The following is a 26,851-nucleotide window of genomic DNA, read 5'->3' as shown; positions in this document are numbered from 1 at the left end:
GATACAAGGATCAAGGCAATAAAAAAGGGTAATCAAGGGAAGAGGCAAATAAGGCCACAGTACAGAGAGAGCCAGGGTGATTTAAAATGGCAGAGAGACAAGACTAAAGGCTTTGCATTTTCATGCATGAAAATTAACTGACAGGGGAAATCAAGGGAAATGAATATGAACTTGTAACTGTAACGGAGGCATGGTTACAAGGAAATCTGAACTGAGAACTTAATATTCAGCGATGCTTGACCTTTTTGGAAATATAAGACGAAAGGAAAAGGTGGTGGGGCAGCCCTGTTAATAGAGGTGTAATGAGGGAGAGATGATCTAGGCTCAGATTATGTATAGCTCATTTGAGTGAAGGTAAATAACAAGAAAAGAAAGGAAACAGTAGGAGCAGAAGTGCATAGGCCCCTAAACAGTAGTTACACTGTAGGAAAGAGTAAGAATCAACAAGTTATAGTATGTAAAAAGAATAGAGCAACAATTACAGGTGACTTTGACCTTCACGTTGATTGGGTTCCTTAAGTTGGAAAGGGTATCTCTGACAATGAATTCATACAGTGCATTACGGATAGCTTCCTAGAGCAATTATGTCATGGTCCCAACCAGGGAGCAGGCTGTCTTGGATGTGATAATGGATTACTGATATGGAAATATGCAGTCTGAATGGTTTTGCAGATACAAATTTGGAAGCTATTCAAGAAGCCAAATGTAACATCACAATTGTAAACAAATTTCACACACAATAAATTCCCAGAAATTGCTGGAGAAAATCAGTAGGTTTGGCTCTATCATAGAGAGAAACCACAGTTAACATTTCAAGTCCAGAGACCCTTCCAAAGACATCTGTAAACAATTTCTCAGATTCCAATGGCTATATTCTACGAAATATCTTAATATCTTAATTTTAAAAAGTTAATGTTCCAAATCCATTTCATAGTGTTAAAAGTAAACTTTTTACCAACTGAACCTAGAAAGCACATCACCAATCACTATAAATTTCCTTCCTACAAAATTGGTAAAAGGCTACAAATATGACAAAAATATTTCCACGTTCTAGTGATAGTTACACTATGTCAAATTGAGTTAGTTACTTTTGAGGTAAAATCTGGTTCACTAATGTCATTTAAGGAAGAAAACTGTCATCCTTACATGGTTTGGCCGACATGTGACTCCAGGTCCCATGCAATGTGCTTGACCCTTAACTGCCCTCTGGGAAGTTGTGGATGGGTAACAAATACTGGGCAATCCAGCAACACCCACATCCTGTGAATGAATTAATTAAAAATCTCACTCCTGGACTAGCTCTCAGAAATTAAAGCCAGTAAGTGTTGAAAGATCAATAATTTTAAGGTAAAGGTTTAGAGGAGTTTGAGAAAAACCTTTTTCACCCAGAGGGTGCTGGGAATCTGAAACACAGTGGCTGAGAGGGTAGTGGAGGAGGGAAATTCCAACTTTTTAAAAGTACATGAATGAGCACTTGAAATGTCATAGCATTCAAGGCTATGGGCCAAGTACTGGAAAGTGGAAATAATGTAGGTAGGTCATCACAACTTTGATGGGTCAAAGGGCCTCTTCTCTGCTCCATAATGCTGTTTTTATGTTAAAACAAGATCTTGACTGCCATCTCTGATAAATTTAAAAATACCAATCCATTATTCTGAAGAAGAGCAAGGACGTTGTCCCTGGTATTCTGATCAATATGTATTCTTCAGTGGATAGCACAAAAACAGATGATTTTGTCATTACCATCTCACAAACTTGATTGAGGTTTTTGAGAAAGTAACAAAGAGGATTGATTAGGGCAGAGTGATAGATGTGATCTATATGGACTTCAGTAAGGCGTTTGACAAGGTTCCCCATGGGAGAATGATTAGCAAGGTTAGATCTCATGGAATACAGGGAGAACTAGCCATTTGGATACAGAACTGGCTCAAAGGTAGAAGGCAGAGGGTTGTTGGTGGAGGGTTGTTTTTCAGACTGGAGGCCTGTGACCAATGGAATGCCACAAGGATTGGTGCTGGGTCCTCTACTTCTTGTCATTTACGTAAATGATTTGGATGTGAGCATAAGAGGTACAGTTAGTAAGTTTGCAGATGACACCAAAATTGGAGGTGTGGTGGACAGCGAAGAGGGTTACCTCAGATTACAACAGGATCTGGACCAGATGGGCCAATGGGCTGAGAAGTGGCAGATGGAGTTTAATTCAGATAAATGTGAGGTGCTGCATTTTGGGAAAGCAAAACTTAGCAGGACTTATACACTTAATGGTAAGGTCCTAGGGAGTGTTGCTAAACAAAGAGACCTTGGAGGGCAGGTTCATAGCTCCTTGAAAGTGGAGTCGCAGGTAGATAAGATAGTGAAGAAGGCGTTTGGTATGCTTTCTTTTATTGGTCAGGGTATTGAGTACAGGAGTTGGGAGGTCATGTTGTGGCTGTACAGGACATTGGTTAGGCCACTGTTGGCATATTGCGTGCAATTCTGGTCTCCTTCCTATCGGAAAGATGTTGTGAAACTTGAAAGGGTTCAGAAAAGATTTACAAGGATGTTGCCAGGGTTGGAAGATTTGAGCTACAGGGAGAGGCTGAACAGGCTGGGGCTGTTTTTCCTGGAGTGTCAAAGGCTGAGGGGTGACCTTATAGAGCTTTACAAAATTATGAGGGACCTGGATAGGGTAAATAGGCAAAGTCTTCCCTGGGGTCAGGGAGTCCAGAACTAGTGGGCATAGGTTTCGGGTGAGAGGGGAAAGATATAAAAGAGACCTAAGGGGCAACATTTTCACACAGAGGGTGGTACGGGTATGGAATGAGCTGTCAGAGGAAGTGGTGGTGACGGTAAATTGCAACATTTAAGAGGTATTTGGATGGGTATATGAATAGGAAAGGTTTGGAGGGATATGGGTTGGGTACTGGCAGGTGGGACTAGATTGGGTTGGGATATCTGGTCGGCATGGACGGGTTGGACTGAAGGGCCTGTTTCCATGCTGTACATCTCTATGACTCCATGTTCCTGATTGTGAAGCTTGATGTGCACAAAATGGCTGCTGTATGTCCTACATGACATTTCAAAATAATATTAATTTGTTATGAAATACTTTGAGAGATCCTGTGGTTAGAAAATGTCTTTGATAAATGTAAGTCTTTTTCTCTTAAATGCTACTTATTTACAGGTGATGAAGGTTTTGCTTCTGAGCTACCTATCTGTCTTATTATTATTGACTATTCTTTGCAAGCAAGCTGATTGTCTTCCAAGAAACCAAAGGTGGCTGATGAAATCAGTTTAGAATGTACAAACTTTATGGCATGTTAGACCTTTATTCTCATGTGGGATGTCTGGTCGTGCATTCTTCGCTTGGGTCATTTTCTCCACTCTCACTTTTCTTGTTCATTTTGTTACCATTTGATCTCAAATAGTCTTTATAACACTGCATCCATCCAGTTCAGTTCAGGGTGATTTTCTAGAATTTGGTGTCAACATTACATATCTTCACTTTGACTTTCAGCACAGTCTTGAAGCATTTCTTCTGGTGAAGATGATTTTCTTTGAGAACCTGCTATTTGACATCAGACCTAAACGTAATCCAACGAAGGTAATGGTGGATGATCAAGCAATGATGCATGTGATATCTGTTTGAGAGACATCACTGCAATTGATGCACTTGTCCTCTCATTTGATATGTACAATCTTCCACAGGCACTATTGATGTTTTTGATTCCAGTGCTTTTAGAGCCTCTTTATATGGTCCATGTTACAGCCCTGTACTGCTGGACAGGTATCACAACCACATAGACATAAGACCAAGAAGATGTCTATGCCAAACATGATCAAGCTCTCTGTGGGTTCCAAATAAAGATAAGGTTATTCCTCTTGGAAATTTAATTAACAGGGAATGAATTGGAAATGTCAACTCCAGCTGTATTCTTCTCCATACAGAATATGGTCTCATCACCACCAATACTCTGTTCTACCAGGAGATCACATGCAAAACATCATGGCAACACCTATGGTCCAAACACTAGCATAGTCACATGTTTGTCCATGTCCAGAATCACAAAGATGTCTTCATCACTAGAGTAAAATTATAACTAGTAACTGTTGGACGTACTATTGACTATTTAGTTTTAATTATGCCCATCAAACTGGCTTTCGACCAATTAAAACACAGTCTGAAGGATCCAATCAAAAATGACTGATTTCAATAAAACGTTAGGAAAAAATCACTCAAACTTCAATCAAGAACAGAAGTGTCCACAGTGCTTGTGTTGCCTTTACATACAGCAACATAAAAGCCTTCAAACAGTCACATGGAGCATCTGTCATGTGAAATTTATCATCTGCTTATAAGGACAGGTTCTTTAGTGCTCATGCTGTCATACAGGAGGGCATATTCTGAGGTTGCACTGCAATCATCTTTCGCAGATAAAGGATATGTCAACTTGACTACCCAGTGGAGGCTTTAACATCATAGGAATCTCTGACAATTACTGAGGCTACGCCAAGAAGCTTTCATTCATATACTTACCCCAACAGCTATCCGTGTTATATTCACCATTTTAGCTGAGTTGATTACATCTGTTAGATTTCTGTCATCTCTGAATATTTCTCCATCTGTCACTACAATGATAAATCGTTTGGCGTTTCTATTGGAGCCTTGAGTTTCATTGAAGATGTTGTCACTGTGAATGGACAAAATGTTAAGGCAGCAACTCACATGCACATTTCACTTCCTGGGACATTCAATTTTGTGATATGTTGGCATTAATGCTTTGAACAATAAAGAAACCAAGGTTAGAGTAGATCTGAAAACAGTGAGAAACTGATAGATGAGCACGTTGAAGAGGATTTTCTAAAATTCTTAGCATTTCTAAAATTAACAAAGGTAGAAGTAGCGGAGCATTGGTCATAATTTGTCAATCCTCAATGGATAAAGAAGCAATACTGGAATCCTGTGGTCAGTTAGCTCAGTTGCCTAGACAGCTAGCTTATGATATAATGTGACCCGAACAGCATGGACTCAACTACTGCAATGGTTTAGGTTACCATGCCTTGTTACTCACCTGAGGCATGGTGCCCTCAGGTTAAACCACCATCAGCTCGTTCTGACTCATTTTTAAAAATTCATTCATGGGATTTAGGCATCACGGGCTGGCCAGCATTTATTGCTGTCCCTAGTTGTCCTTGAAAATATGGTAGTGAGCTGCCTTCTTGAATCACTGCAGTCCACCTCTTGTGGATTGACCCGACAATGCTGTTAGGGAGGGAATTCCAGGATTTTGACCCAGCGTCAGTGAGGATATCTCCAAATTAGGATGGTGACTGACTTGGAGGGGAACTTGCAGGTGATCGTGTTTCCATGTACAGAAGAACCTTGATTATCCACGTATCAATTTTCCGAATATCGGATTATTCAAAGAAGATCTTGAGGTCCCGATAGAAACACTACGTCAAAGAGCTGTTTTAACCCTGATCACATCTTTTGTTTATAGGTACAATGATTAAAAATGAACTGGGCTCCCAGAAATGCTGCCAGGAACAGTCCTGGACAGTCCAGCCACCATCTCTAAATGATGGGGAGGGGTGTGTGTGGACTGGGGTTGGACGGTGGGTGGAGCTGGACGGGGCAGACAGGGGTGCGGGGTAGGATGGGGTTGGGATGGGAGGGGATAGGTTTGGGGGGGCGGGGTTGAGACAGGGTTGGGGCAGGTGGGGATGGACGGGGTTGGGGGCAGTGTTGAACGCAGTTGGAGGTGGGTGGGGATGAATGGGGTTGGAGGCTGGTGGGGTGGATGGGTTTGGGGGCAGGCAGGGTTGGATGGGTTTGGGGGCAGGCAGGGTTGGATGGGTTTGGGGGCAGGTGAGGTTGGGGGCAGGTGGGGTTGGGGGCAGGTGGGGCTGGATGGGGTTGGGGGCAGGTTGGGTTGGATGGGGTTGGGGGTAGGTGGGGTTGGATGGGGTTGGGGGCGGGTTGGATGCAGGCGGGGTTGGACGTGGTTGGGGGCAGGTGGGGTTGGGGACGGTTGGGGATGGGGTTGGGGACAGATGGGGTTGGATGGCATTGGAGACAGGCAGGGTTTGGGACAGATGGGGTTGGTGGCAGGTGGAGTTGGTGGCAGATGAGGTTGGGGACAGACAGTGTTGGGTTGGATGCGGTTGGGAGCATGTGGGGTTGGATGGGGATGGGGTTGGGGACAGATGGGGTTGGGGGCATGTGGGGCTGGATGGGGATGGGGTTGGGTTTGGGTTTGGGGACAGGGACAGATGGGGTTGGGGACAGGCAGGGTTGGACAGGGTTGGGGGCAGGCGGGGTTGGGGATAGGCAGGGGTGGGGGCAGGTGGGGTTGGGATCAGGCGGGGTTGACGGGGTTGGGGACAGGTGGGGTTGGACGGGGTTGGGGCAGGTGGGGTTGGGGCAGGCTGGGTTGGGGACAGGTGGGGTTGGGGGCAGGCGGGGTTGCACGGGATTGGGGGCAGGCGGGGTTTGGGACAGGCGGGGTTGGGCGGGATTGTGGGCAGGCGGGGTTGGGGGCAGGCGGGGTTGGGGGCAGGCGGGGTTGGGGACAGGTGGGGTTGGGTGGGGTTGGGGGCAGGCGGGGTTGAGGACAGGCGGGGTTGGGCGGGGTTGGGGACAGGCGGGGTTGGACGCGGTTGGGGGCGGGAGGGGTTGGGGACAGGCGGGGTTGGACCGGGTTGGATGGGGTTGGGGGCAAGTGGGGTTGGGGACAGGCGGGGTTGGTGGTAGGTGGGGTTGGGGACAGACGGGGTTGGGCGGGGTTTGACGGGGTTGGGGGCAGGCGGGGTTGGGGACAGGCGGGTTTGGGGACAGACACGGTTGGGGACAGGCGGGGTAGGACGGGGTTGGGAGCAGGTGAGGTTGGGGATAGGCAGGGGTGGCGGCAGGTGGGGTTGGGGTCAGGCGGGGTTGGACGGGGTTGGGGCAGGTGGGGTTGGGGCAGGCGGGGTTGGGGACTGGCGGGGTTGGGGGCAGGCGGGATTGGACGGGGTTGGGGCAGGTGGGGTTGGGGCAGGCGGGGTTGGGGACAGGCGGGATTTGGGGCAGGCGGGATTGGACGGGGTTGAGGGCAGGCAGGGTTGGGGCAGGCGGGATTGGACGGGGTTGAGGGCGGGCGGGGTTGGGGACAGGCGGGGTTGGGGGCAGTCGGGGTTGGGGACAGGCGGGGTTGGGGGCAGGCGGGGTTTGACGGGGTTGGGGGCGGGCGGGGTTGAACGGGGTTGGACGGGGTTGGGGGCAGGTGGGGTTGGGGACAGGCGGGGTTGGTGGTATGTGGGGTTGGGGACAGACGGGGTTGGTGGTAGGTGGGGTTGGGGACAGACGGGGTTGGACGGAGTTGGATGGGGTTGGGGGCAGGTGGGGTTGGGTGCAGGCGGGATTGGACGGGGTTGGACGGGGTTGAGGGCAGGCGGGGTTGGGGACAGGCAGGGTTGGGCGGGGTTGGGGGCGGGAGGGGTTGGGGACAGGCGGGGTTGGACCGGGTTGGATGGGGTTGGGGGCAAGTGGGGTTGGGGACAGGCGGGGTTGGTGGTAGGTGGGGTTGGGGACAGACGGGGTTGGGCGGGGTTTGACGGGGTTGGGGGCAGGCGGGGTTGGGGACAGGCGGGTTTGGGGACAGACACGGTTGGGGACAGGCGGGGTAGGACGGGGTTGGGAGCAGGTGGGGTTGGGGATAGGCAGGGGTGGGGGCAGGTGGGGTTGGGGTCAGGCGGGGTTGGACGGGGTTGGGGCAGGTGGGGTTGGGGCAGGCGGGGTTGGGGACTGGCGGGGTTGGGGGCAGGCGGGATTGGACGGGGTTGGGGCAGGTGGGGTTGGGGCAGGCGGGGTTGGGGACAGGCGGGATTTGGGGCAGGCGGGATTGGACGGGGTTGAGGGCAGGCGGGGTTGGGGCAGGCGGGATTGGACGGGGTTGAGGGCGGGCGGGGTTGGGGACAGGCGGGGTTGGGGGCAGTCGGGGTTGGGGACAGGCGGGGTTGGGGGCAGGCGGGGTTTGACGGGGGTGGGGGCGGGCGGGGTTGGGGACAGGCGGGGTTGAACGGGGTTGGACGGGGTTGGGGGCAGGTGGGGTTGGGGACAGGCGGGGTTGGTGGTATGTGGGGTTGGGGACAGACGGGGTTGGACGGAGTTGGATGGGGTTGGGGGCAGGTGGGGTTGGGTGCAGGCGGGATTGGACGGGGTTGGACGGGGTTGAGGGCAGGCGGGGTTGGGGACAGGCAGGGTTGGGCGGGGTTGTGGGCGGGCAGGGTTGGGGACAGGCGGGGTTGAACGGGGTTGGGCGGGGTTGGGGGCAGGTGGGGTTGGGGACAGGCAAGGTTGGTGGTACGTGGGGTTGGGGATAGACGGGGTTGGACGGAGTTGGACGGGGTTGGGGGCAGGTGGGGTTGGGGACAAGCGGGATTGGACGGGGTTGGGGGCAGGTGGGGTTGGGGACAGGCGGGATTGGACGGGGTTGGACGGGGTTGAGGGTAGGTGGGGTTGGGGACAGGTGGGGTTGGGAACAGGCGGGGCTGGATAGAGTTGAGGACAGGCGGGGTTGGGGACAGGCGGGGTTGGGGACAGGCAGGCTTAGATGGGGTTGGACGGGGTTGGGGCAGGTGGGGTTGGGGACAGACGGGGTTGGACGGGGTAGGGGGCAGGTGGGGTTGGGGACAGGCGGGGTTGGATAGGGTTGGGGACAGATGGGGTTGGGGACTGGCGGGTTGGGAACAGGTGGGCTTGGATGGGGTTGGTGGCAGGTGGGGTTGGGGACAGGCGGGGTTGGGGACAGGCGGGGTTGGATGGGGTTGGTGGCAGGTGGGGTTGGGGACAGATGGGGTTGGACGGGGTTGGGGGCAGGTGGGGTTGGGGGCAGGCAGGGTTGGTGGTAGGTGGGGTTGGGAACAGACGGGGTTGGTGGTAGGTGGGGTTGGGGACAGGCGGGATTGGACGGGGTTGGATGAGGTTGGGGGCAGGTGGGGTTGGGGACAGGCGGGATTGGACAGGGTTGGACGGGTTTGGGGGGAGGTGGGGTTGGGGACAGGTGGGGTTGGGAACTGGTGGGGCTGGATAGAGTTGGGTACAGGCGGGGCTGGGGACAGGCGGGGTTGGGGACAGGCGGGCTTGGATGGCGTTGGACGGGGTTGGGGGCAGGTGGGGTTGGGGACAGACGGGGTTGGACGGGGTTGGGGACACGTGGGGTTGGACGGGGTTGGGGGCAGGTGGGGTTGGGGACAGGCGGGGTTGGATAGGGTTGGGGACAGACGGGGTTGGGGACAGGCGGGTTGGGGACAGGCGGGCTTGGATGGGGTTGGTGGCAGGTGGGGTTGGGGACAGGCGGGGTTGGATGGGGTTGGTGGCAGGTGGGGTTGGGGACAGACGGGGTTGGATGCGGTTGGGGGCATGCGGGGTGGGATGGGGATGGGGTTGGGGAGAGACGGGGTTGGATGGGGTTGGGGACGGGCGGGGTTGGATGGGGTTGGGACGGGCAGGGTTGGGCATGGTTGGAGGCTGGGTTGGATGGGATTGGGGGCAGACGGGGTTGGGGGCAGGCGGGGTTGGATGGCATACAGGGTTGGACGGGGTTGAGGGCTGGGTTGGATGGGGATGTGGTTGGGGGCAGGCTGGGTTGGGGGCAGGCAGGGTTGGATGTGGTTGAAGGCTGGGTTGGACGGGGTTGAGGGCTGGGTTGGATGGGGATGTAGTTGGGGGCAGGCGGGGTTGGGGGCAGGCAGGGTTGGATGGGGTTGAAGTCTGGGTTGGATGGGGTTGGGGGCATGCGGGGTTGGACAGGGTTGGGGGCATGCGGGGTTGGATGGGGTTGGGGGCAGGGTTGGAGGCGGGGGTGGGGTTGGGGGCAGGGTTGGAAGGGTTTGGGGGCAGGGGCAGGGGTGGGGGTGGGGTTGGGTGCAGGGTTGCACGGGGTTGGGGGCTGCTTTGGATGGGGTTGGGAACAGGTTGGGTTGGATGGGATTGGGAACAGGTTGGGTTGGATGGGGATAGGGATGGGGATGGGGATGGGGTTGGGGTTGGAGATGGGGATTGGGTTGGGGACGGGTTGGATGGGATTGGGGACAGGCGGGGTTGGGGACGGGCGGGGTTGGATGGGGTTGGGGGCAGGTTGAGTTGGATGGGGTTGGGGGCAGGTTGGGTTGGATGGGGTTGGGGTTAGCGGCGTTGGATGGGGGTAGGGTTGGGGGTGGGATTAGATTGGGTTGGGGGCAAGTGGGGTTGGATCTGGTTGGGGACAGGTGGGGATGGATGGCATTGGGGATAGGCGGGGATGGATGGGGTTGGAGGCTGGTGGGGTGGACGGGTTTGGGGGCGGGGTTGGGGCAGGCAGGGTTGGATGGGGTTTGGGGACAGGCGGGGTTGGGGGAAGGGTTGGACGGGGTTGGGGCTGGGTTGGATGGAGTTCAGGACAGATGGGGTTGAATGGGGTTGGGGATGGGGCAGGTGGGGTTGGGGACCGGTGGGGTGGGGGCAAGTGGGGTTGGACAGGGTTGGGGACAGGCGGGGTTGGGGACAGGTGGAGTTGGGGACGGGCAGGGTTGGATGGGGTTGGGGACAAGTGGGGTTGGATGGGGTTGGGGATAGGCGGCGTTGGATGGGGGTGGGGTTGGGGTGGGATTGGATGGGGTTGGGGGCAAGTGGGGTTGGATGTGGTTGGGAACAGGCGGGGATGGTTGGGGACAGGCAGGGATGGATGGCGTTGGGGATAGGCGGGGATGGATGGGGTTGGAGGCTGGTGGTGTGGACAGGTTTGGGGGCGGGGTTGGGGCAGGCGGGGTTGGATGGGGTTTGGGGACAGGCGGGGTTGGGGGAAGGGTTGGACGGGGTTGGGGCTGGGTTGGATGGGGTTCAGGACAGCTGGGGTTAGATGGGGTTGGGGATGGGGCAGGTGGGGTTGGGGACCAGCGGGGTGGGGGCAAGTGGGGTTGGACAGGATTGGGGACAGGCGGGGTTGGGGACATGCGGGATTGGGCGGGATTGGGGTCATGTGGGGTTGGACGGCGTTGGGGGCAGGGTTGTATGGGTTTTGCGGGCAGGGTTGGACGGGGTTTGGGACAGACGGGTTTGGAAGGGATTGGACGGGGTTTGGGACGGATGGGGTTGGACGGGGTTTGGGACAGACAGGGTTGGGGGCAGGTGGGGTTGGATGAGGTTGGGGACAAGTGGGGTTGGATGGGGTTGGGGACAACTGGGGTTGGGAACAGGCGGGGTTGGGGACGGGCGGGGTTGGATGGGGTTGGGGACAAATGGGGTTGGATGGGGTTGGGGATAGGCGGCGTTGGATGGGGGTGGGGTTGGGAGTGGGATTGGATGGGGTTGGGGGCAAGTGGGGTTGGATGTGGTTGGGGACAGGCGGGGATGGTTGGGGACAGGCGGGAATGGATGGCGTTGGGGATAGGCGGGGATGGATGGGGTTGGAGGCTGGTGGGGTGGATGGGTTTGGGAGCGGGGTTAATGCAGGCAGGGTTGGATGGGGTTTGGGGACAGGCGGGGTTGGGGGAAGGGTTGGACGGGGTTGGGGCTGGGTTGGATGGGGTTCAGGACAGATGGCGTTGGATGGGGTTGGGGATGGGGCAGGTGGGGTTGGGGACTGGCGGGGTGGGGGCAAGTGGGGTTGTACGGGGTTGGGGGCAGGGTTGTATAGGTTTTGCGGGCAGGGTTGGACGGGATTTGGGACAGACGGGTTTGGAAGGGGTTGGGCGAGGTTTGGGACGGATGGGGTTGGACGGGGTTTGGGACAGACGGGGTTGGGGGCAGGGTTGGATGGGGTTGGGGGCAGGCGGGGTTGTATGGGGTTGGGGGAGGCGGAGTTGGATGGGGTTGGGATCAGGCGGGGTTGGACGGGGTTTGTGACAGGCGGGGTTGGACGGGGTTGGGGACAGGCGGGATTTGGGACAGACGGGGTTGGACGGGGTTTGGGACAGGCGGGGTTGGATGGGCTTGGGGGCAGGAGGGGTTGGATGGGTTTGGGGACAGGCGGACTTGGGGGAAGGGTTGGACGGGGTTGGGGCTGGGTTGCATGGGGTTCAGGACAGACGGGGTTGGATGGGGTTGGGGATGGGGCAGGTGGGGTTGGAGACCGGCGGGGTGGGGGCAGGTGGGGTTGGATAGGGTTGGGGACAGGCAGGGTTGGGGACATGCAGGGTTGGATGGGGTTGGGGGCAGGTGGAGTTGGATGGGGTTGGGGGCAGGCGGGGGTGGATGGGGTTGGGACCGGGTGGGGGAGTGGACTTGCATGCCTAGTCTCCTGAACAGGGAGCAGACTTCGCAGAAAACCTCGAGCCCCAGAGGAAATTAGTTAACCGAATAATCAATTATCTGAACAAAATAGTACCCACCCATCTCATTCGGATAGTCAAGGTTCCTCTGTATCTGCTTTCCTTGTCCTTTTAGATAGAAATGACTGTGGGTTTGGAAAATGCTTTCTAAGGAATTTTGGTGAATTTCTGCAGTGCATCTTGAGATAGTAGACACTGCTGCTACTCAGTGTGGTTGGTAGAGGGAGTGTATGTTTTGGATGTGGTGCCAATCAAGTTTTGGATGGTGTTAAACTTCTTGAGTGTTGTTGGAGCTGCACACATCCAAACAACAGGAGAGTATTATATCACACTCTCAACTTGTGCCTCATAGATGATAGACAGGCTTTGGGGTGTGAGGAGGTGAGTTACTCACTGCAATATTCCTAGCCCCTGACCTGCTCTTGTGGCTGTTGTGTTTATGTGTCTAGTCCAGCTGAGATTCTTGTCAATGGGAACCCCCAGAATCTGACAAAGGAGCAGAACTCTGAAAGTTTATAATTTAAAATAAACATGATGGACTGTAGTCAACATTAGAGTGTTGCTGGAAAGGCACAGCAGGTCAGGCAGCATCCGAGGAGCAGGAAAATCAACGTTTTTGGCAAAAGCCCTCCGTCAGGAATAGAGCTTTTGCCCGAAACGTCGATATTCCTGCTCCTCGGATGCTGCCTGGCCTGCTGTGCTTTGCCAGCACCACTCTAATCTAGACTCTGATTTCCAGCATCTGCAGTCCTTGTTTTTACCATGTTGGACTACAACCTGGTGTTGTGTAACTTCTGACTCTATCTACCCCAGTCCAGCACCGGCACCTCAACATCATGGGTATTGGGGCATTCGGTGATGATAATACCATTGAAAGTTAAGGGTGGTTAGATAGTTTCCCTCTGGTGATGGTCATGGCTTGGTAGTTGTGTGACACGAATGTTATTTGCCATTTGTCAGCACAAGCCTCGATGTTTTCCAGATCTTGTAGCAGTTGAATCTGGACTGCTTCAGTATTCGAGGAGTCACGAATGGTGCTGAACATTGTGCACTCATTGCGAACATCCCCACTTCTGACCTTTATGATGGAGGGAAGGTCATTAATGAACCAGCTGAAGATGGCTGGATCTAGAACAATATCCGAAGGAACTGCTACAAAGATGTCCTGGAGCTGAAATGACTGATCTCCAACAACCTAACTGTCTTCCTATGTGTCAGGTATGACTCCAACCAGCAGAGAGTTTGCTCCAAAACCCATTGATTCCCATTTTGCTATGGGTCCTTGATATCACACTTGGTCAAATGCAGGCTTGATGTCAAGGTTGTCACTCTTTAAAGGAAGAATAGGACTATTGTGACTTTATCTTACTGGAGGATTATACCGTTGTTCAAGAAAAGGAAGCAAGATAAACCCATCAGCACAACATTGACAGTGGGGAATTACTGGAATCCAACAGTAGAAGAAAACTGAATTTTCTTGTAAAGACTCAGCGTGGATTTGTTTCAAGCAAATCATGTCTGGAAAGCCAGAATTTAGTTCCTTGATAAGGTAACAGGGAAAGTCAATCAACATAGAGTCATAGAGATGTACAGCATGGAAACAGACACTTCAGTCTAACTCATCCATGCTGACCAGATATCCTAAATATATCTAGACTAATTTGCCAGCATTTGGCCCATATCCCTTGAAACCCTTTCTATTCATATACCGATCCATCAGCCTTTTGATTCATAATAACCTCCATCACTTCCTGTGGCACTTCATTCCATACATGCACCACTCTCTGTATGGAAAATGTTGCCCCTTTCATCCCTTTTAAATCTTTCTCTTCTCACCTTAAACTTATGCCCTCGAGTTTTGGATTCTTTCACCCTGGGGAAAAGGCCTTGCCTATTTACCCTATACATTCCCCTCATGATTTCATTAACTTCTGTAAGGTTCTCCTCCAGAGAAAGTATGCAGTGTCTCCCTATAGCTCAAGCCCTCCAACCCTGGCAACATCCTTGTAAATCTTTTCTGAACTCTTTCAAATTTCACAACATACTCCCGATAGCAGGGAGACCAGAATTGCACGCAATATTTCAAAAGTGGCCTAACCAATGTCCTGTACAGCTGCAACATGACCTCCGAACTCTTACACTCAATGCACTGACCAATAAAGGCAAGTATACAAAACATCTTCACAATCTTATCTACTTGCAATTCCACTTTCAAGGAAGTATGAGCCTGCACTCCAAGGTCACTTTGTTCAGCAACACTTCCCAGGATCGTACCATTAATTGTTTAAGTCCTTCCCTGATTTGCCTTTCCAAAATGTAGCACCTCACATTCATCTAAATTAAATCCCATCTGCCACTCCTCAGGCCATTGGCCCATCTGATCAAGATTCTGTTGTACTCTGAGATAACCTTCTTTGCTGTCCATTGCACCTCTAATCTTGATGTTATCTGCAAACTTACTAACCATACCTCCAATGTTCACATCCAGTTCTTTTGTTTATTTGAATAGGGCAACAAATGCTGGCTCAGTCAGCATCACCGACTTCCCATGAACAAGTTTTTAAAAAGTGGAATCTGATTGGCACAGATGTTGCCATGGGAATGCAGCCATTAATGCTGCATGGCAGTTAATAGCCAGGCATTGTTTAAATATTAATCCAAGGAGGTTGTCCTTGACTCATCAGAACATTGCCCTGAGAAATGAGCCTGCTTATTTTGTTGAGTTTGAACTGGTGAAGTGTGTTTACATGTTCTTTCTGCCTGCAAAGCACAGGGCCCTATATATTAATGTATGGCATTGTGCTACATTGCATGCCAAACTGACAAATCTTAAATTTGTTGTCAGCATAATTCCTCATACATTCAAAATTACCCAGAAAATGTTGTCCAGTTGCAGAATCACATATAACGTTAGACACAGGGTTGAGAGTTTTGCAAGCATCAGCTGGTTGGGTAAAGTCATTATGTTGCTTGTTGTTAAAGGCTTTTTGATATAATCTGCCAGTCTTGTGATATATGGTTGACATACTTGGTATCACCTTGGCACTGAAATTTGTATACTTCATTACTCATTTGTGTAATAGACAGAATATATTTTTGGCTTGATAACAGGAAGAGGAAGGTGATGGTGTTGTGTTCTTGTGAGTGAACCTTGCAATCCAGGAAACCAGACAAATATTGCACACAATATTTCAAAAGTGGCCTAACCAATGTCCTGTACAGCTGCAACATGACCTCCGAACTCTTACACTCAATGCACTGACCAATAAAGGCAAGTATACAAAACATCTTCACAATCTTATCTACTTGCAATTCCACTTTCAAGGAAGTATGAGCCTGCACTCCAAGGTCACTTTGTTCAGCAACACTTCCCAGGATCTACACACAGGCACCAATGGCATAGGTAGGAAGATAGGTGGGGATTTAAGACAGAAATTCAGGGTGGAAGCTTAGAGCTAGTTGTTAACTCTGGTTTGTTGCCTGTTCCACGTGCTAGCAAGGTGAGGAATAGGGAGAAAGAAGAGGTGAACCCATGGCTACAGGGATGGTGCAGGAGGGAAGGTTTTGGATTCTTGGATAATTGGGGCTCTTTCTGGGATAGGTGGGGCCTCTACAAACAGGATGGTGTTCACCTGAACCAGAGGGGTACCAATACCCTAGGGGAGAAATTTGCTAATGCTCTTCGGGTGAATTTAAACTAATCCAGCAGGGGATAAGAACCTAAATTGCAGTTTCAGTACACAGGAGATCGAGAGCAGTGAGGTCAGAAATAAGGTTTCAAGATCGCAAGAACACACTGACAAGCAAGAAGTTGGTTTGAAGTGTGTCTACTTCAACACTAGGAGCATCTAGAATAAGGTGGGTGAACTTGCAGCATGGATTGGCACCTGGGATTTTGATGTTGTGGCCATTTCGGGACAGGAATGGTTTTTGCACGTTCCAGGATTTAGATGTTTCTTTAAGAGCAGAGAAAATTATAAAGGGTCAGGGTGGCACTCTTAGTCAAGGACAGTATTACAGTCACAGAAAGGACATTTGAAGACTCCTCTACTGAGGTACTTTGGGCTGAGATTAGAAACAGGAAAGGAGAGGTCACACCATGTTGAGAATTTTCTATAGGCCTCCGAATAGTTCCAGAGATGTAGAGGATAGGATAGCAAAGATAATCCTCAATAGAACTGAAAATGACAGGGTAGTTGTTATGGGGGACTTTAACTTTCTAAATATTGATTGGGAATACTGTAGTTCAAGTACTTTAGATGGGTCAGTTTTTGCCCAATGTGTGCAGGTGGATTTTCTGACACACTATGTAGACAGGCCAACAAGGGGTGAGGCCACATTAGATTTGGTACAGGGTAACGAACCCAGTCAGGTGTTAGGTTTGGAGATAGGTGAGCACTTTGGTGATAGTGACCACAATTCAGTTATGTTTACTTTAGTGATGGAAAGGGATGGTATATACTGAGGGCAAGAGTTATAGCTGGGGGCAAGGCAATTATGATGTGATTAGGCAAGATTTAGGATGCATAGGATGGGGAAGGCAACTGCAGGGGATGGGCACAATTGAAATGTGGAGATTATTCAAGGAACAGCTACTGTGGATTCTTGATAAGTATGTACCGATCAGGCAGGGAAGAAGTTGTCGAGTGAGAGAGCTGTGATTTACTAAGCAAGTTGAATCTCTTGTTAAGAGGAAAAAGAAGGCTTATGTCAAGATGAGACATGAAGGCTCAGTTAGGGCGCTTGAGAGTTACAAGTTAGCCGGGAATGACCTAAAGAGAGAGCAAAGAAGAGCCAGGGTGGGCACATGAGAAGTCATTGGCAGATAGGATCAAGGAAAAACCTAAGGCCTTCAATAGATATGTCAGGAATAAAAGAACAACTAGGGAAAGATTAGGGCCAGGGTTTAGATCAGTGTGGTGCTGGAAAAGCACAGCAAGTTAGGCAGCATCCGAGGAGCAGGAAAATCGACATTTCAGGCAAAAGCCCTTCAAAGGGAATTCCCACAAGTGATTACTGACTTTAACATTTTCCACTTCTACTCAAGTTGTTTCCACATCTTGGTTTCCTGAACTCAGGCGGTCCTCCTCTATTGTACTAATACCATCATCGACGTTCAGACCCACTGCTCCACCTTTCCTTCTCACCTGTCATTCTTAAATATCTTATAACCTACAAGACTCAGGCCCCAAACTATGTCTTTGAAGCCATATCTTTGTAATAGCTATTAGAACAGATTTATACATTTCTATTTGCAATCTCAGTTAACTTATTTTGTTTTGAATGCAACATGTATTTAGAAACAGAGCCTTTAGACTGAGCCTGTTATTTCCTTGTAAATTCTAGTTGTATCTCTCAGTTGACTCTTAGATTTACACTCTCTATCCCTAACTATTATTGTTTGTTTGTCATTTCCTGCAATGAATACCTTCTTCTTTGGCCTTGAGTTTACCCTTCTACTACTACTACTACTACTATTACTAAATTATTTTATTGTTTTATATTTGGCTTTTTTATATATTTTCTAACTTTACCATCAATGGTATGGTACTATGAGCATTAAGAAAAGACTAAAGCTGAAAAGTTACTGGATGCTTCTTCTCCTCTACAGAGCAAGAATCAATCTTTGCAGGCTCTTTAAGCAAAAACAACTGAGCACCTCTTTCACTCTATCCACTTAACTCCCTGAAATACTTAACTCTGGCATTTTATTGTAAGTTGCACTCAAGAACTAAGTTGGCTAGTTTTATGTGCTCCTAACATAAAAGGCCCACCTGAGATACATTGCAAGGATCCAATTTCCGAATTAGATTGCTCTTTCACAAGTAACCTTGAAACAAAATCCTGCTGGCAACTATATAATTTAGACTGCAGATTTCAATTTAATGCCAACTAAATTAGATTTCTACAAAATAAACGCTTATCTTTCTCAACCTACAACTGATACATTCAGGCTTACAAAGTTCAAGGGCAACTACAGATGGACAATAAATTCTGGCCTTACCAGCGATGCCTACATCCATGTAGGAATAAACTAAACAAATCTGGTTCGTGGCAAGCACCGTTCAGCTAGCTGTAGCATGGTAGTGGCATGAAGCAGTTAGCTCCACCTACTACTCAAAATCTTAATCAAATGAGCTTCCTTTCCTCAATGTCCAGGATTCAGGGAGTAGCCATAAAATAATCACTTTCTGGTTAGGAAAATATAACAAGTGGTGTGTCACAACAGTTTATAATTTATATAATGATTTGAATGATGGGACTGAAGGTATAATTGCTAAATTTTTGGATAAGCAGGAAAGTTAGCTGTGGTGAGGGTTTCGGGGGGTTACAAAGACATATGCATTGGTTAAGTGACTGGGTAAAGATGTGACAAATGGAGTGTAATGTGGAAAATTATGAAAATGGTCAAGTTTAGTAGGAATAAAAAGAAAGTGTATGATCTGAATGATGTGAGTTTGCAGAACTCTAGATGCAGAGAGATTTGGGTGTCCTACCATAAGAGTCATTAAAGGGCCATAACTAGCAGAGCAGGTAATTTGGAAAATGAATAAAATATTATCAATCATTGCATAATTTATGTCAACTACAAACTAAACTAGATTTCTACAAAATAAGCATTAAATATTTCTTAACCTATGCATTCAGCCTTATCAAGCTCAAGAGCAGCCACAGATGGACAACAAATGCTGGTCGACACCCATATACATACAGGAATAAACAAAGTAAATCCTGTTAATGCCATGCAATGTTTGTGTGGTGACAGTAATAGCATTAGGATTGGAGTGAAGCTATCACAAAAATAATTGAATGCAGAAGTAAGGAGACTTTGGTTTGTGACTCCTCAGTTACTAAAGCAGTCCATGTTCAAATGCAATAAGAGTAGATTACTTACAGTGTGGAAACAGGCCTTTCAAACCAACAAGTCCACACCAACCCTCCGAAGAGCAACCCACCCAGACCCATTCCCCTACATTTATCCCTTCACCTAACACTACGGGCAATTTAGCATGGCCAATTCACCAAACCTGCACGTTTTGGACTGTGGGAGGAAACCAGAGGAAACCCACACAGACACGGGGAGGATGTGCAAACTCCACACAGACAGTAGCCTGAGGCAGGAATTGAATCTAGGTCTCTGGCGCTGTGAGGCAGCAGTGCTAACCACTGTGCCGCCCACAGATCTGGACAATATCCAGGCTTGGACTGACAAGTAACAAGTAACACCACAAAAAAGGCCAGACAATAAATATTTCCAATGATATGCAAAGTAACATGACATTCAATGGTGCAATCATCACTAAATCCCCCATTATCAACATCCTCCGGGTTATCATTGACAAGAAACTGAACTGGACAAGTCACATAAACACAGTGGCTAAAAGAGCAGATGAGAGGGTAGGAATAGTGCAGCAAATAACACACCTCCTGACTCTTCAAAGCCTCTCCACCATCCACAAGGTACAAGTCAGGAGTGTGGAAGAATGCGAGGAAGAATACTGGTCAACAGAAACTCACCAAAGACGCTTAGACAGCACCTTCCAAACCCAGAACTACATCCATCCAGAAGGACAAGGAAAGTAGATCTTCATACAATCCCTACAGTGTGGAAGCAGGCCATTTGGCCTATCTAGTACATATTGACTATCCAAATGCATCCCGCCCAGTTACATCTCCTTACCCTATCCCATGGCTCATCCACCTAGCCAGCATATCATAAAACATAGGACAATACAGTGCAGAACAGGCCTTTTGGCCCTCGATGTTGCACCGACCTGGGAACTAATCTAAGCCCATCCCCCTATACTATCCCATCATCATCCATGTGCTTATCCAAGGATTGTTTAAATCTCCCTATTGTGGCTGAGTTAACTATGTTGGCAGGCAAGGCATTCCACATCCTTACCACTCTCTGAGTGAAGAACCTGCCTCTGACATCTGTCTTTAAATCTATCACCCCTCAATTTGTACCTATGCCCCCTTGTACAAGCTGATGTCATCATCCTAGGAGAAAGACTTTCATTGTCTACCCTATCTAATTCTCTGATCATTTTGTATGTCTCTATCAAATCCCCTCTTAGCCTTCGTCCTTCTAATGAGAACAGTCCCAAGTCTCTTAGCCTTGCCTCATAAGACCTTTCCTCCAAATCAGACATCCTGGTAAATCTCCTCTGCATCTTTTTGGTGCTTCCACATCCTTCCTGTAATGGGGTACCAAAACTGTACACAATATTCCAAGTGCGGCTGCACTAGTGTTTTGTATAGTTGCAGCATGGTATTACTGCATTAACTCAATCCCTCTACCAATTAAAAACCTAACACACCGTATGCCTTCTTAACAGCACTATCACCCAGGGTGGCAACTTCCATGGATCTATGTACATGGACTCCAAGATCCCTGTACACATCCACAGTACCGAGAATCTTTCCATTGACCCAGTATTCTGCCTTCCTGTTATTCCTCCCAAAGTGAATAAGAAGTAGTATTCCTGGACACTATGGCCAATTTAGCATGGCCAATACACCTAACTTGCACAGAGGGCTGTGGAGGCCCAGTCTCTGGATTCATTTAAGAAAGAATTGGATAGAGCTCTTAAAGATAGTGGAGTCAAGGGTTATGGAGATAAGGCTGGAACAGGATACTGATTGGGAATGATCAGCCATGATCATATTGAATGGCGGTGCAGGCTCGAAGGGCTGAATGGCCTACTCCTGCATCTATTGTCTATTGTCTATTGTCTATCTTTGGGCTGTGGGAGGAAACAGATGCACTTGGAGAAAACCCACACAGACACAGGGAAAATGTTGGCAAAATCAACACCAATAGTTGCCGAAGGGTGGGATTGACCTGGATCCCTGGCACGGTGAGACAACAGTGCTAACCACTGAGCCACCATGAGGCCCCAAATATACATCGGAACATCACCTGCAAGTTCCCTTCCAAGCCAAGCACCACTCCCACTTGGAAATAAATCACTATTCCTTTACTGATGCTGGGTCAAAATTCTAGAAGAGTCTCCCTAACAGCATTGTGGGTCCACCTGAAGCACATGGACTGTGGTGGCTCAAGAAGACAATTCACCACCAGCTTCCCAAGGGGCAGAGAATAAATGTTGACCAGCCAGTGATATTTACATCCTATGTCTGAATTGCAAAAAAAAGCAATACAGAGTTTTGGTGAGACCACGTCTAGATACTGTATATGGTACTAGTCACTTTACTTAAACTAGGATGTTAGTGTATTGGAAGAAATTTAGAGTTTGCTTACAGGCCTAATATCTGGAATTGGGGGTTGCCTTACCAGGAATGGTTGGACAGGCTACGCTTATATGCTGGACTCTAGAAGAGCAAGAGGCTGTGTGATTGAAATGTAGTTAAAAATCACACAACACCAGGTTATAGTCCAACAGATTTATTTGGAAGTGTATGCTATTGGAGCACTGCTCCTTCATCAGGTAGCTAAGTTGATTGAGAAAAATATCACAGCAGTACTTAGAGAGGATATTCCTGGGGGATCATCCAGGATCTTTATGGGTGGAACTGAAAAATAAGAAGGGGTGATCACTTTGATGGGAATGTACTCTAGGCTACCAATAGCCAGCAGGAAATTGAGGAGCAAACATGTCGGGAGATTGCAGATAGCTGGAAGAATAATTGTAATAGTAATTGTAAGGGATTTTAATTTTCCAAACATAGTCTGGCACTGCTAGTGTTAAGGGCTTGGATGGGGAGGAATTTGTTAAGTGTGTTCAAGAAAATCTTCTCATTCAATATTTGGATGGCCCTACTAGAGAAGGGGCAAAATTCGACTTCTCTTTACTCAGGGAGTAGTAGGGGCATGGAATGTGCTACCTGCAACAGTAGTAGACTCGCCAACTTTAAAGGCATTTAAATGGTCATTGGATATACATATGGATGAAAATTAAATAGTACAGGACAGTGAGGCTTCAGATTGGTTTCACAGGTCAGTGCAACATCGAGGGCTGAAGGGCCTGTACTGCGCTGTAATATTCTATGTCCTATGTTCCTGTTGGGAAATAAGGCAGGGCAAGTTACTGTGGGAGCAAGTTAAAGGGGCAGCACTTTAGGATTGGTGACCAGAATTCTACTTGTTTTAAGAAGTTTTAGTTACAGAAAAGGATGGGCCTAGTCCATAAGCTAAAGTTCTAAATTTGGGCAAGATTAATTTTGATAGTATTAGGAACTTTCAAAAGTTGATTAGGAGAGACTGAATTGAATTGAATTGAATTGAATTGAATTGAATTGAATTGAATTTAGTGTCACATGTACTGAGGCACAGTGAAAAGCTTTGTCTTGCAAGCAATACAGGCAGACCACATAGTTAAGTAGCATAGATAGTAAATAATAGATAAAGCGAAGTAAAAACAAAACACAGGTACAGGCGAATGTTAAAAGTTTGTGAATCCATTCAGTATTCTAACAACAGTAGGGTAGAAATTGTTGCAAAACCGGCTGGTGCATGTGTTCAGGCTTCTGTACCTTCTCCGCAATGGTAGAGGTTGTAGAAAAACATTGCCAGGGTGGATGGGACATCTGGCAAGTGGGAAGCTTTCAAAAGCAAGATACCAAGAATTCAGGGACAGCACGCCCCTGCTAGTATGAAGGGCAAGTCTGGCAGGAGTATGGAACATGGATGCCTGGAGATATTGAGGCTCTGGTCAAGAGAAAGAAGGAGGTATACATCAGGGTATAGACAGCTGGGATCGCTTTTTGGGTAGAAAAAGGGAAAATAAGATAGCTTTGACAGATAAAGATCAACAAGGCCACCTGTGTGTGGAACCACAGGAGATGGGTGAGATCCTAAACAAATACATATCGTGAAGAAAGACATGGAGATGAAGGAACTAAGGGAAACAAAGAGTGATGTCTTGAAAAGTGTCCACACTACACAAGAGGAAATGCTGGATGTCTTAAAACACGAAGGTAGATAAATCCCTAGGACCTGATTCGGTGTAACCCATTGTGGGAAGCTAGGGAGAAAACTGTGGGGCCCCTAGCAGAGGTATTTGTATTCGCAACATTCATGGGTGAGGTGCCAGAAGACTGGGGATTGGCTAATGTCGTGCCATTATTTCAAAATGCTACAGGGAAAAGCCAGAGAACTACAGACCAATGAGCCTGACTAATTAGGTATAGTCAGCATGGCGTTTTGCATGAGAAATCCTGTTTCACAATCTTGATTTGGTTTTTTGAAGAGGTGACAAGAAGATAGATGAAGATAGAGCAGTAGACATTGTCTACATGGACTTTAGCAAGGCCTTTGACATTATTGTACATGGTAGACTGGTTAGTGGGGTAAGGTCATATAGGATCGAGGGACAATTGGATACGAAATTGGCTTCATGGTAGGAGACAAAGGGTAGTGATAGAGTGTTTTGTTCAGACTGGATACGCGTGACCAGCAGTGTGCGGAGAGGATCAGAACTAAGTCCCCTGTTGTTTGTCATTAATTTAAATGACTTAGATAATAATTTAGGAGGCATGGTTAGTAAGTTTGCAGATGACACCAAAATTGGTGGTATATAGTGGACAGCGAAGAAGGTTATCTAAGAGTCCAATGGTATCTTGGTCAACTGGGCTGGTCGGCCGAGGAATGGCAAGTGGAGTTTAATTTAGATAAACACCAAGTTTTCATTTTTATAAGACAAATCAGGGTAGGACTTACATGGTTAATGATAGGGCCCTGGGGAGTTTTATAGAACAATAGAACAATACAGCACAGAACAGGCCCTTCGGCCCACGATGTTGTGCTGAACATTTGTCCTAGCTTAAGCACCTATCCATGTACCTATCCAATTGCCGCTTAAAGGTCACCAATGATTCTGACTCTGCCACTCCCACAGGCAGCGCATTCCATGCCCCCACCACTCTCTGGGTAAAGACCCTACCCCTGACATCCCCCCTGTACCTTCCACCCTTCACCTTAAATTTATGTCCCCTTGTAACACTCTGTTGTACCCGGGGAAAAAGTTTCTGACTGTCTGTTCTATCTATTCCCCTGATCATCTTATAAACCTCTATCAAGTCACTCCTCATCCTTCGCCGTTCCAATGAGAAAAGGCCGAGCACTCTCAACCTATCCTCGTACGATCTATTCTCCATTCCAGGCAACATCCTGGTAAATTTCCTCTGCACCCTCTCCAAAGCTTCCACATCTTTCCTAAAATGAGGCGACCAGAACTGCACACACTACTCCAAATGTGGTCTTACCAAGGTCCTATACAGCTGCAACATCACCTCACGACTCTTGAATTCAATCCCTCTGCTAATGAACGATAATACACCATAGGCCTTCTTACAAGCTCTATCCACCTGAGTGGCAACTTTCAAAGATCTATGAACATAGACACCAAGATCCCTCTGCTCCTTCACCTTACTAAGAACCCTACCGTTAACCCTGTATTCCGCATTCTTATTTGTCCTTCCAAAATGGACAACCTCACACTTGACAGGGTTGAACTCCATCTGCCACTCCTCAGCCCAGCTCTGCATCATATCTAAGTCCCTTTGCAGCCGACAACAACCCTCCTCACTATCCACAACTCCACCAATCTTCGTATCATCTGCAAATTTACTAACCCACCCTTCGACTCCCTCTTCCAAGTCATTAATAAAAATTATAAACAGCAGAGGACCCAGAACTGATCCCTGCCGAACTCCACTTGTAACTGGGTTCCAGGCTGAATATTTACCATCTACCACCACTCTCTGACTTCGACCGGTTAGCCAGTTCTCTATCCAACTGGCCAAACTTCCCACTATCCCATGCCTCCTGAATTTCCGCATAAGCCTACCATGGGGAACCTTATCAAATGCCTTACTAAAATTCATGTACACTACATCCACTGCTCTACCCTCATCCACATGCTTGGTCACCTCCTCAAAGAATTCAATAAGACTTGTAAGGCAAGACCTACCCCTCACAAATCCGTGCTGGCTGTCCTAATCAAGCAGTGTCTTTCCAGATACTCATAAACCCTATCCCTCAGTACCCTTTCCAATACTTTGCCTACCACCGAAGCAGACTAACTGGCCTGTAATTCCCGGGGTTATCTCTATTCCCTTTTTTGAACAGGGGCACAACACTCGCCACTCTCCAGTCCCCTGGCACTACCCCCATTGACAGTGAAGATGAAAAGATCATTGCCAACGGTTCTGCAATTTCCTCTCTTGCTTCCCACATAATCCGAGGATATATCCCGTCAGGCCCGGGCGACTTGTCTATCCTCAAGTTTTTCAAAATGCCCAACACATTTTCCTTCCTAACCAGTATCTCTTCTAGCTTACCAGTCCGTTTCATACTCTCCTCTTCAACAATACGGTCCCTCTCGTTTGTAAATACTGAAGAAAAGTACTCATTCAAGACCTCTCCTATCTCTTCTGACTCAATACACAGTCTCCCACTACTGATCTTGTTTGGACCTACCCTCGTTCTCGTCATTCTCATGTTTCTCACATACGCATAAAAGGCCTTGGGGTTATCCTTGATCCTACCCGCCAAAGATTTTTCATGCCCTCTCTTAGCTCTCCTAATCCCTTTCTTCAGCTCCCTCCTGGCTATCCTGTATCCCTCCAACACTCTGTCTGAATCTTGTTTCCTCAACCTTATGTAAGCCTCCTTCTTCCTCTTTACAAGACACTCAATCTCCCTCGTCAACCAAGGTTCCCTCACACGACCATCTCTTTCCTGCCTGACAGGTATACACATATCAAGGACATGTCATATCTGTTCCTTGAAAAAGTTCCACATTTCAACGACATCCTTCCCTGACAGCCTATGCTCCCGATTTATTCTCCTCAGATCCTGTCTTGCAGCATCATATTTAACCTTCCCCCAATTGTAAAATCTGCCCTGTTACATGCACCTATCTCTCTCCATAACCAAGGTGAAAGTCACAGAATTGTGGTCACCATCACCAAAATGCTCATCCACTAACAAGCCCATCACTTGTCCCGGTTTTGTCGAACATGGAAACCTAGGGGTACAGGTACATTGTTCCTTGAATGTAATGTCACCAGATAAACAGGATGGCGAATAAGGCATTTGGCATGCTTGCCTTCATCACTCAGAGCACTGAATACAGGAGTTGGCTTGTCATGCCACAGGAGGTGTTGGAAGCAGGCACGTTGGAGGCAAAAGAGGTATACGGACTGAATAAGGGCAGAAGGTTTGTTTTTAGTTTAGTTAGGGCATGATAATCGGCACAGGCTTGGAAGGCCAAAGGGCCTGTTCCTGTGCTGTACTTCTCTTTTGTTGTTTTGTCATGTTACAGCTGTACAAGACCTTGGTAAGGCTATATTTGAAGAACCATATACAATTCTGGTCGCCCTGTTAGAGGAAGGACGATATTAAACTGGAAAGGGTGCAAAAATGATTTACAAGGATGTTACTGACACTGGACAGTCTGAGTGATAAGGAGAGGCTGGATAAGCTGGGATTTATTTCTCTGGAGTATTGGAGGCTGAGCAGTGACCTTCTAGAAGTTAGTAAAATCATGAGGGGCACAGATAAGGTAAATAACCATGGCCTTTTCCCCAGGGGTAGGGGAGCCTAAAACTA

General features: G+C 48.5%; 1 protein-coding gene across 1 annotated transcript in view; it reads right to left on the bottom strand.

Moving 5' to 3' along the window:
* Window positions 1–26,851, bottom strand: part of LOC140491253 (integrin alpha-E-like) — a 344,341-nt gene that overhangs the window by 195,638 nt on the left and 121,852 nt on the right. The window contains exon 12 of the mRNA XM_072589219.1: window positions 4,517–4,670. Within this exon, the coding sequence (XP_072445320.1) occupies window positions 4,517–4,670 (154 nt within the window). The remainder of the gene's footprint in view (window positions 1–4,516; window positions 4,671–26,851) is intronic.

This window comes from Chiloscyllium punctatum, chromosome 19, assembly GCF_047496795.1.
Source record: "Chiloscyllium punctatum isolate Juve2018m chromosome 19, sChiPun1.3, whole genome shotgun sequence".
In the NCBI taxonomy this organism is placed as follows: Eukaryota; Metazoa; Chordata; class Chondrichthyes; order Orectolobiformes; family Hemiscylliidae; genus Chiloscyllium; species Chiloscyllium punctatum.
The sequence above is the reverse complement of the archived record's forward strand: the minus strand, read 5'-3'. Positions and strand labels throughout refer to the sequence as shown.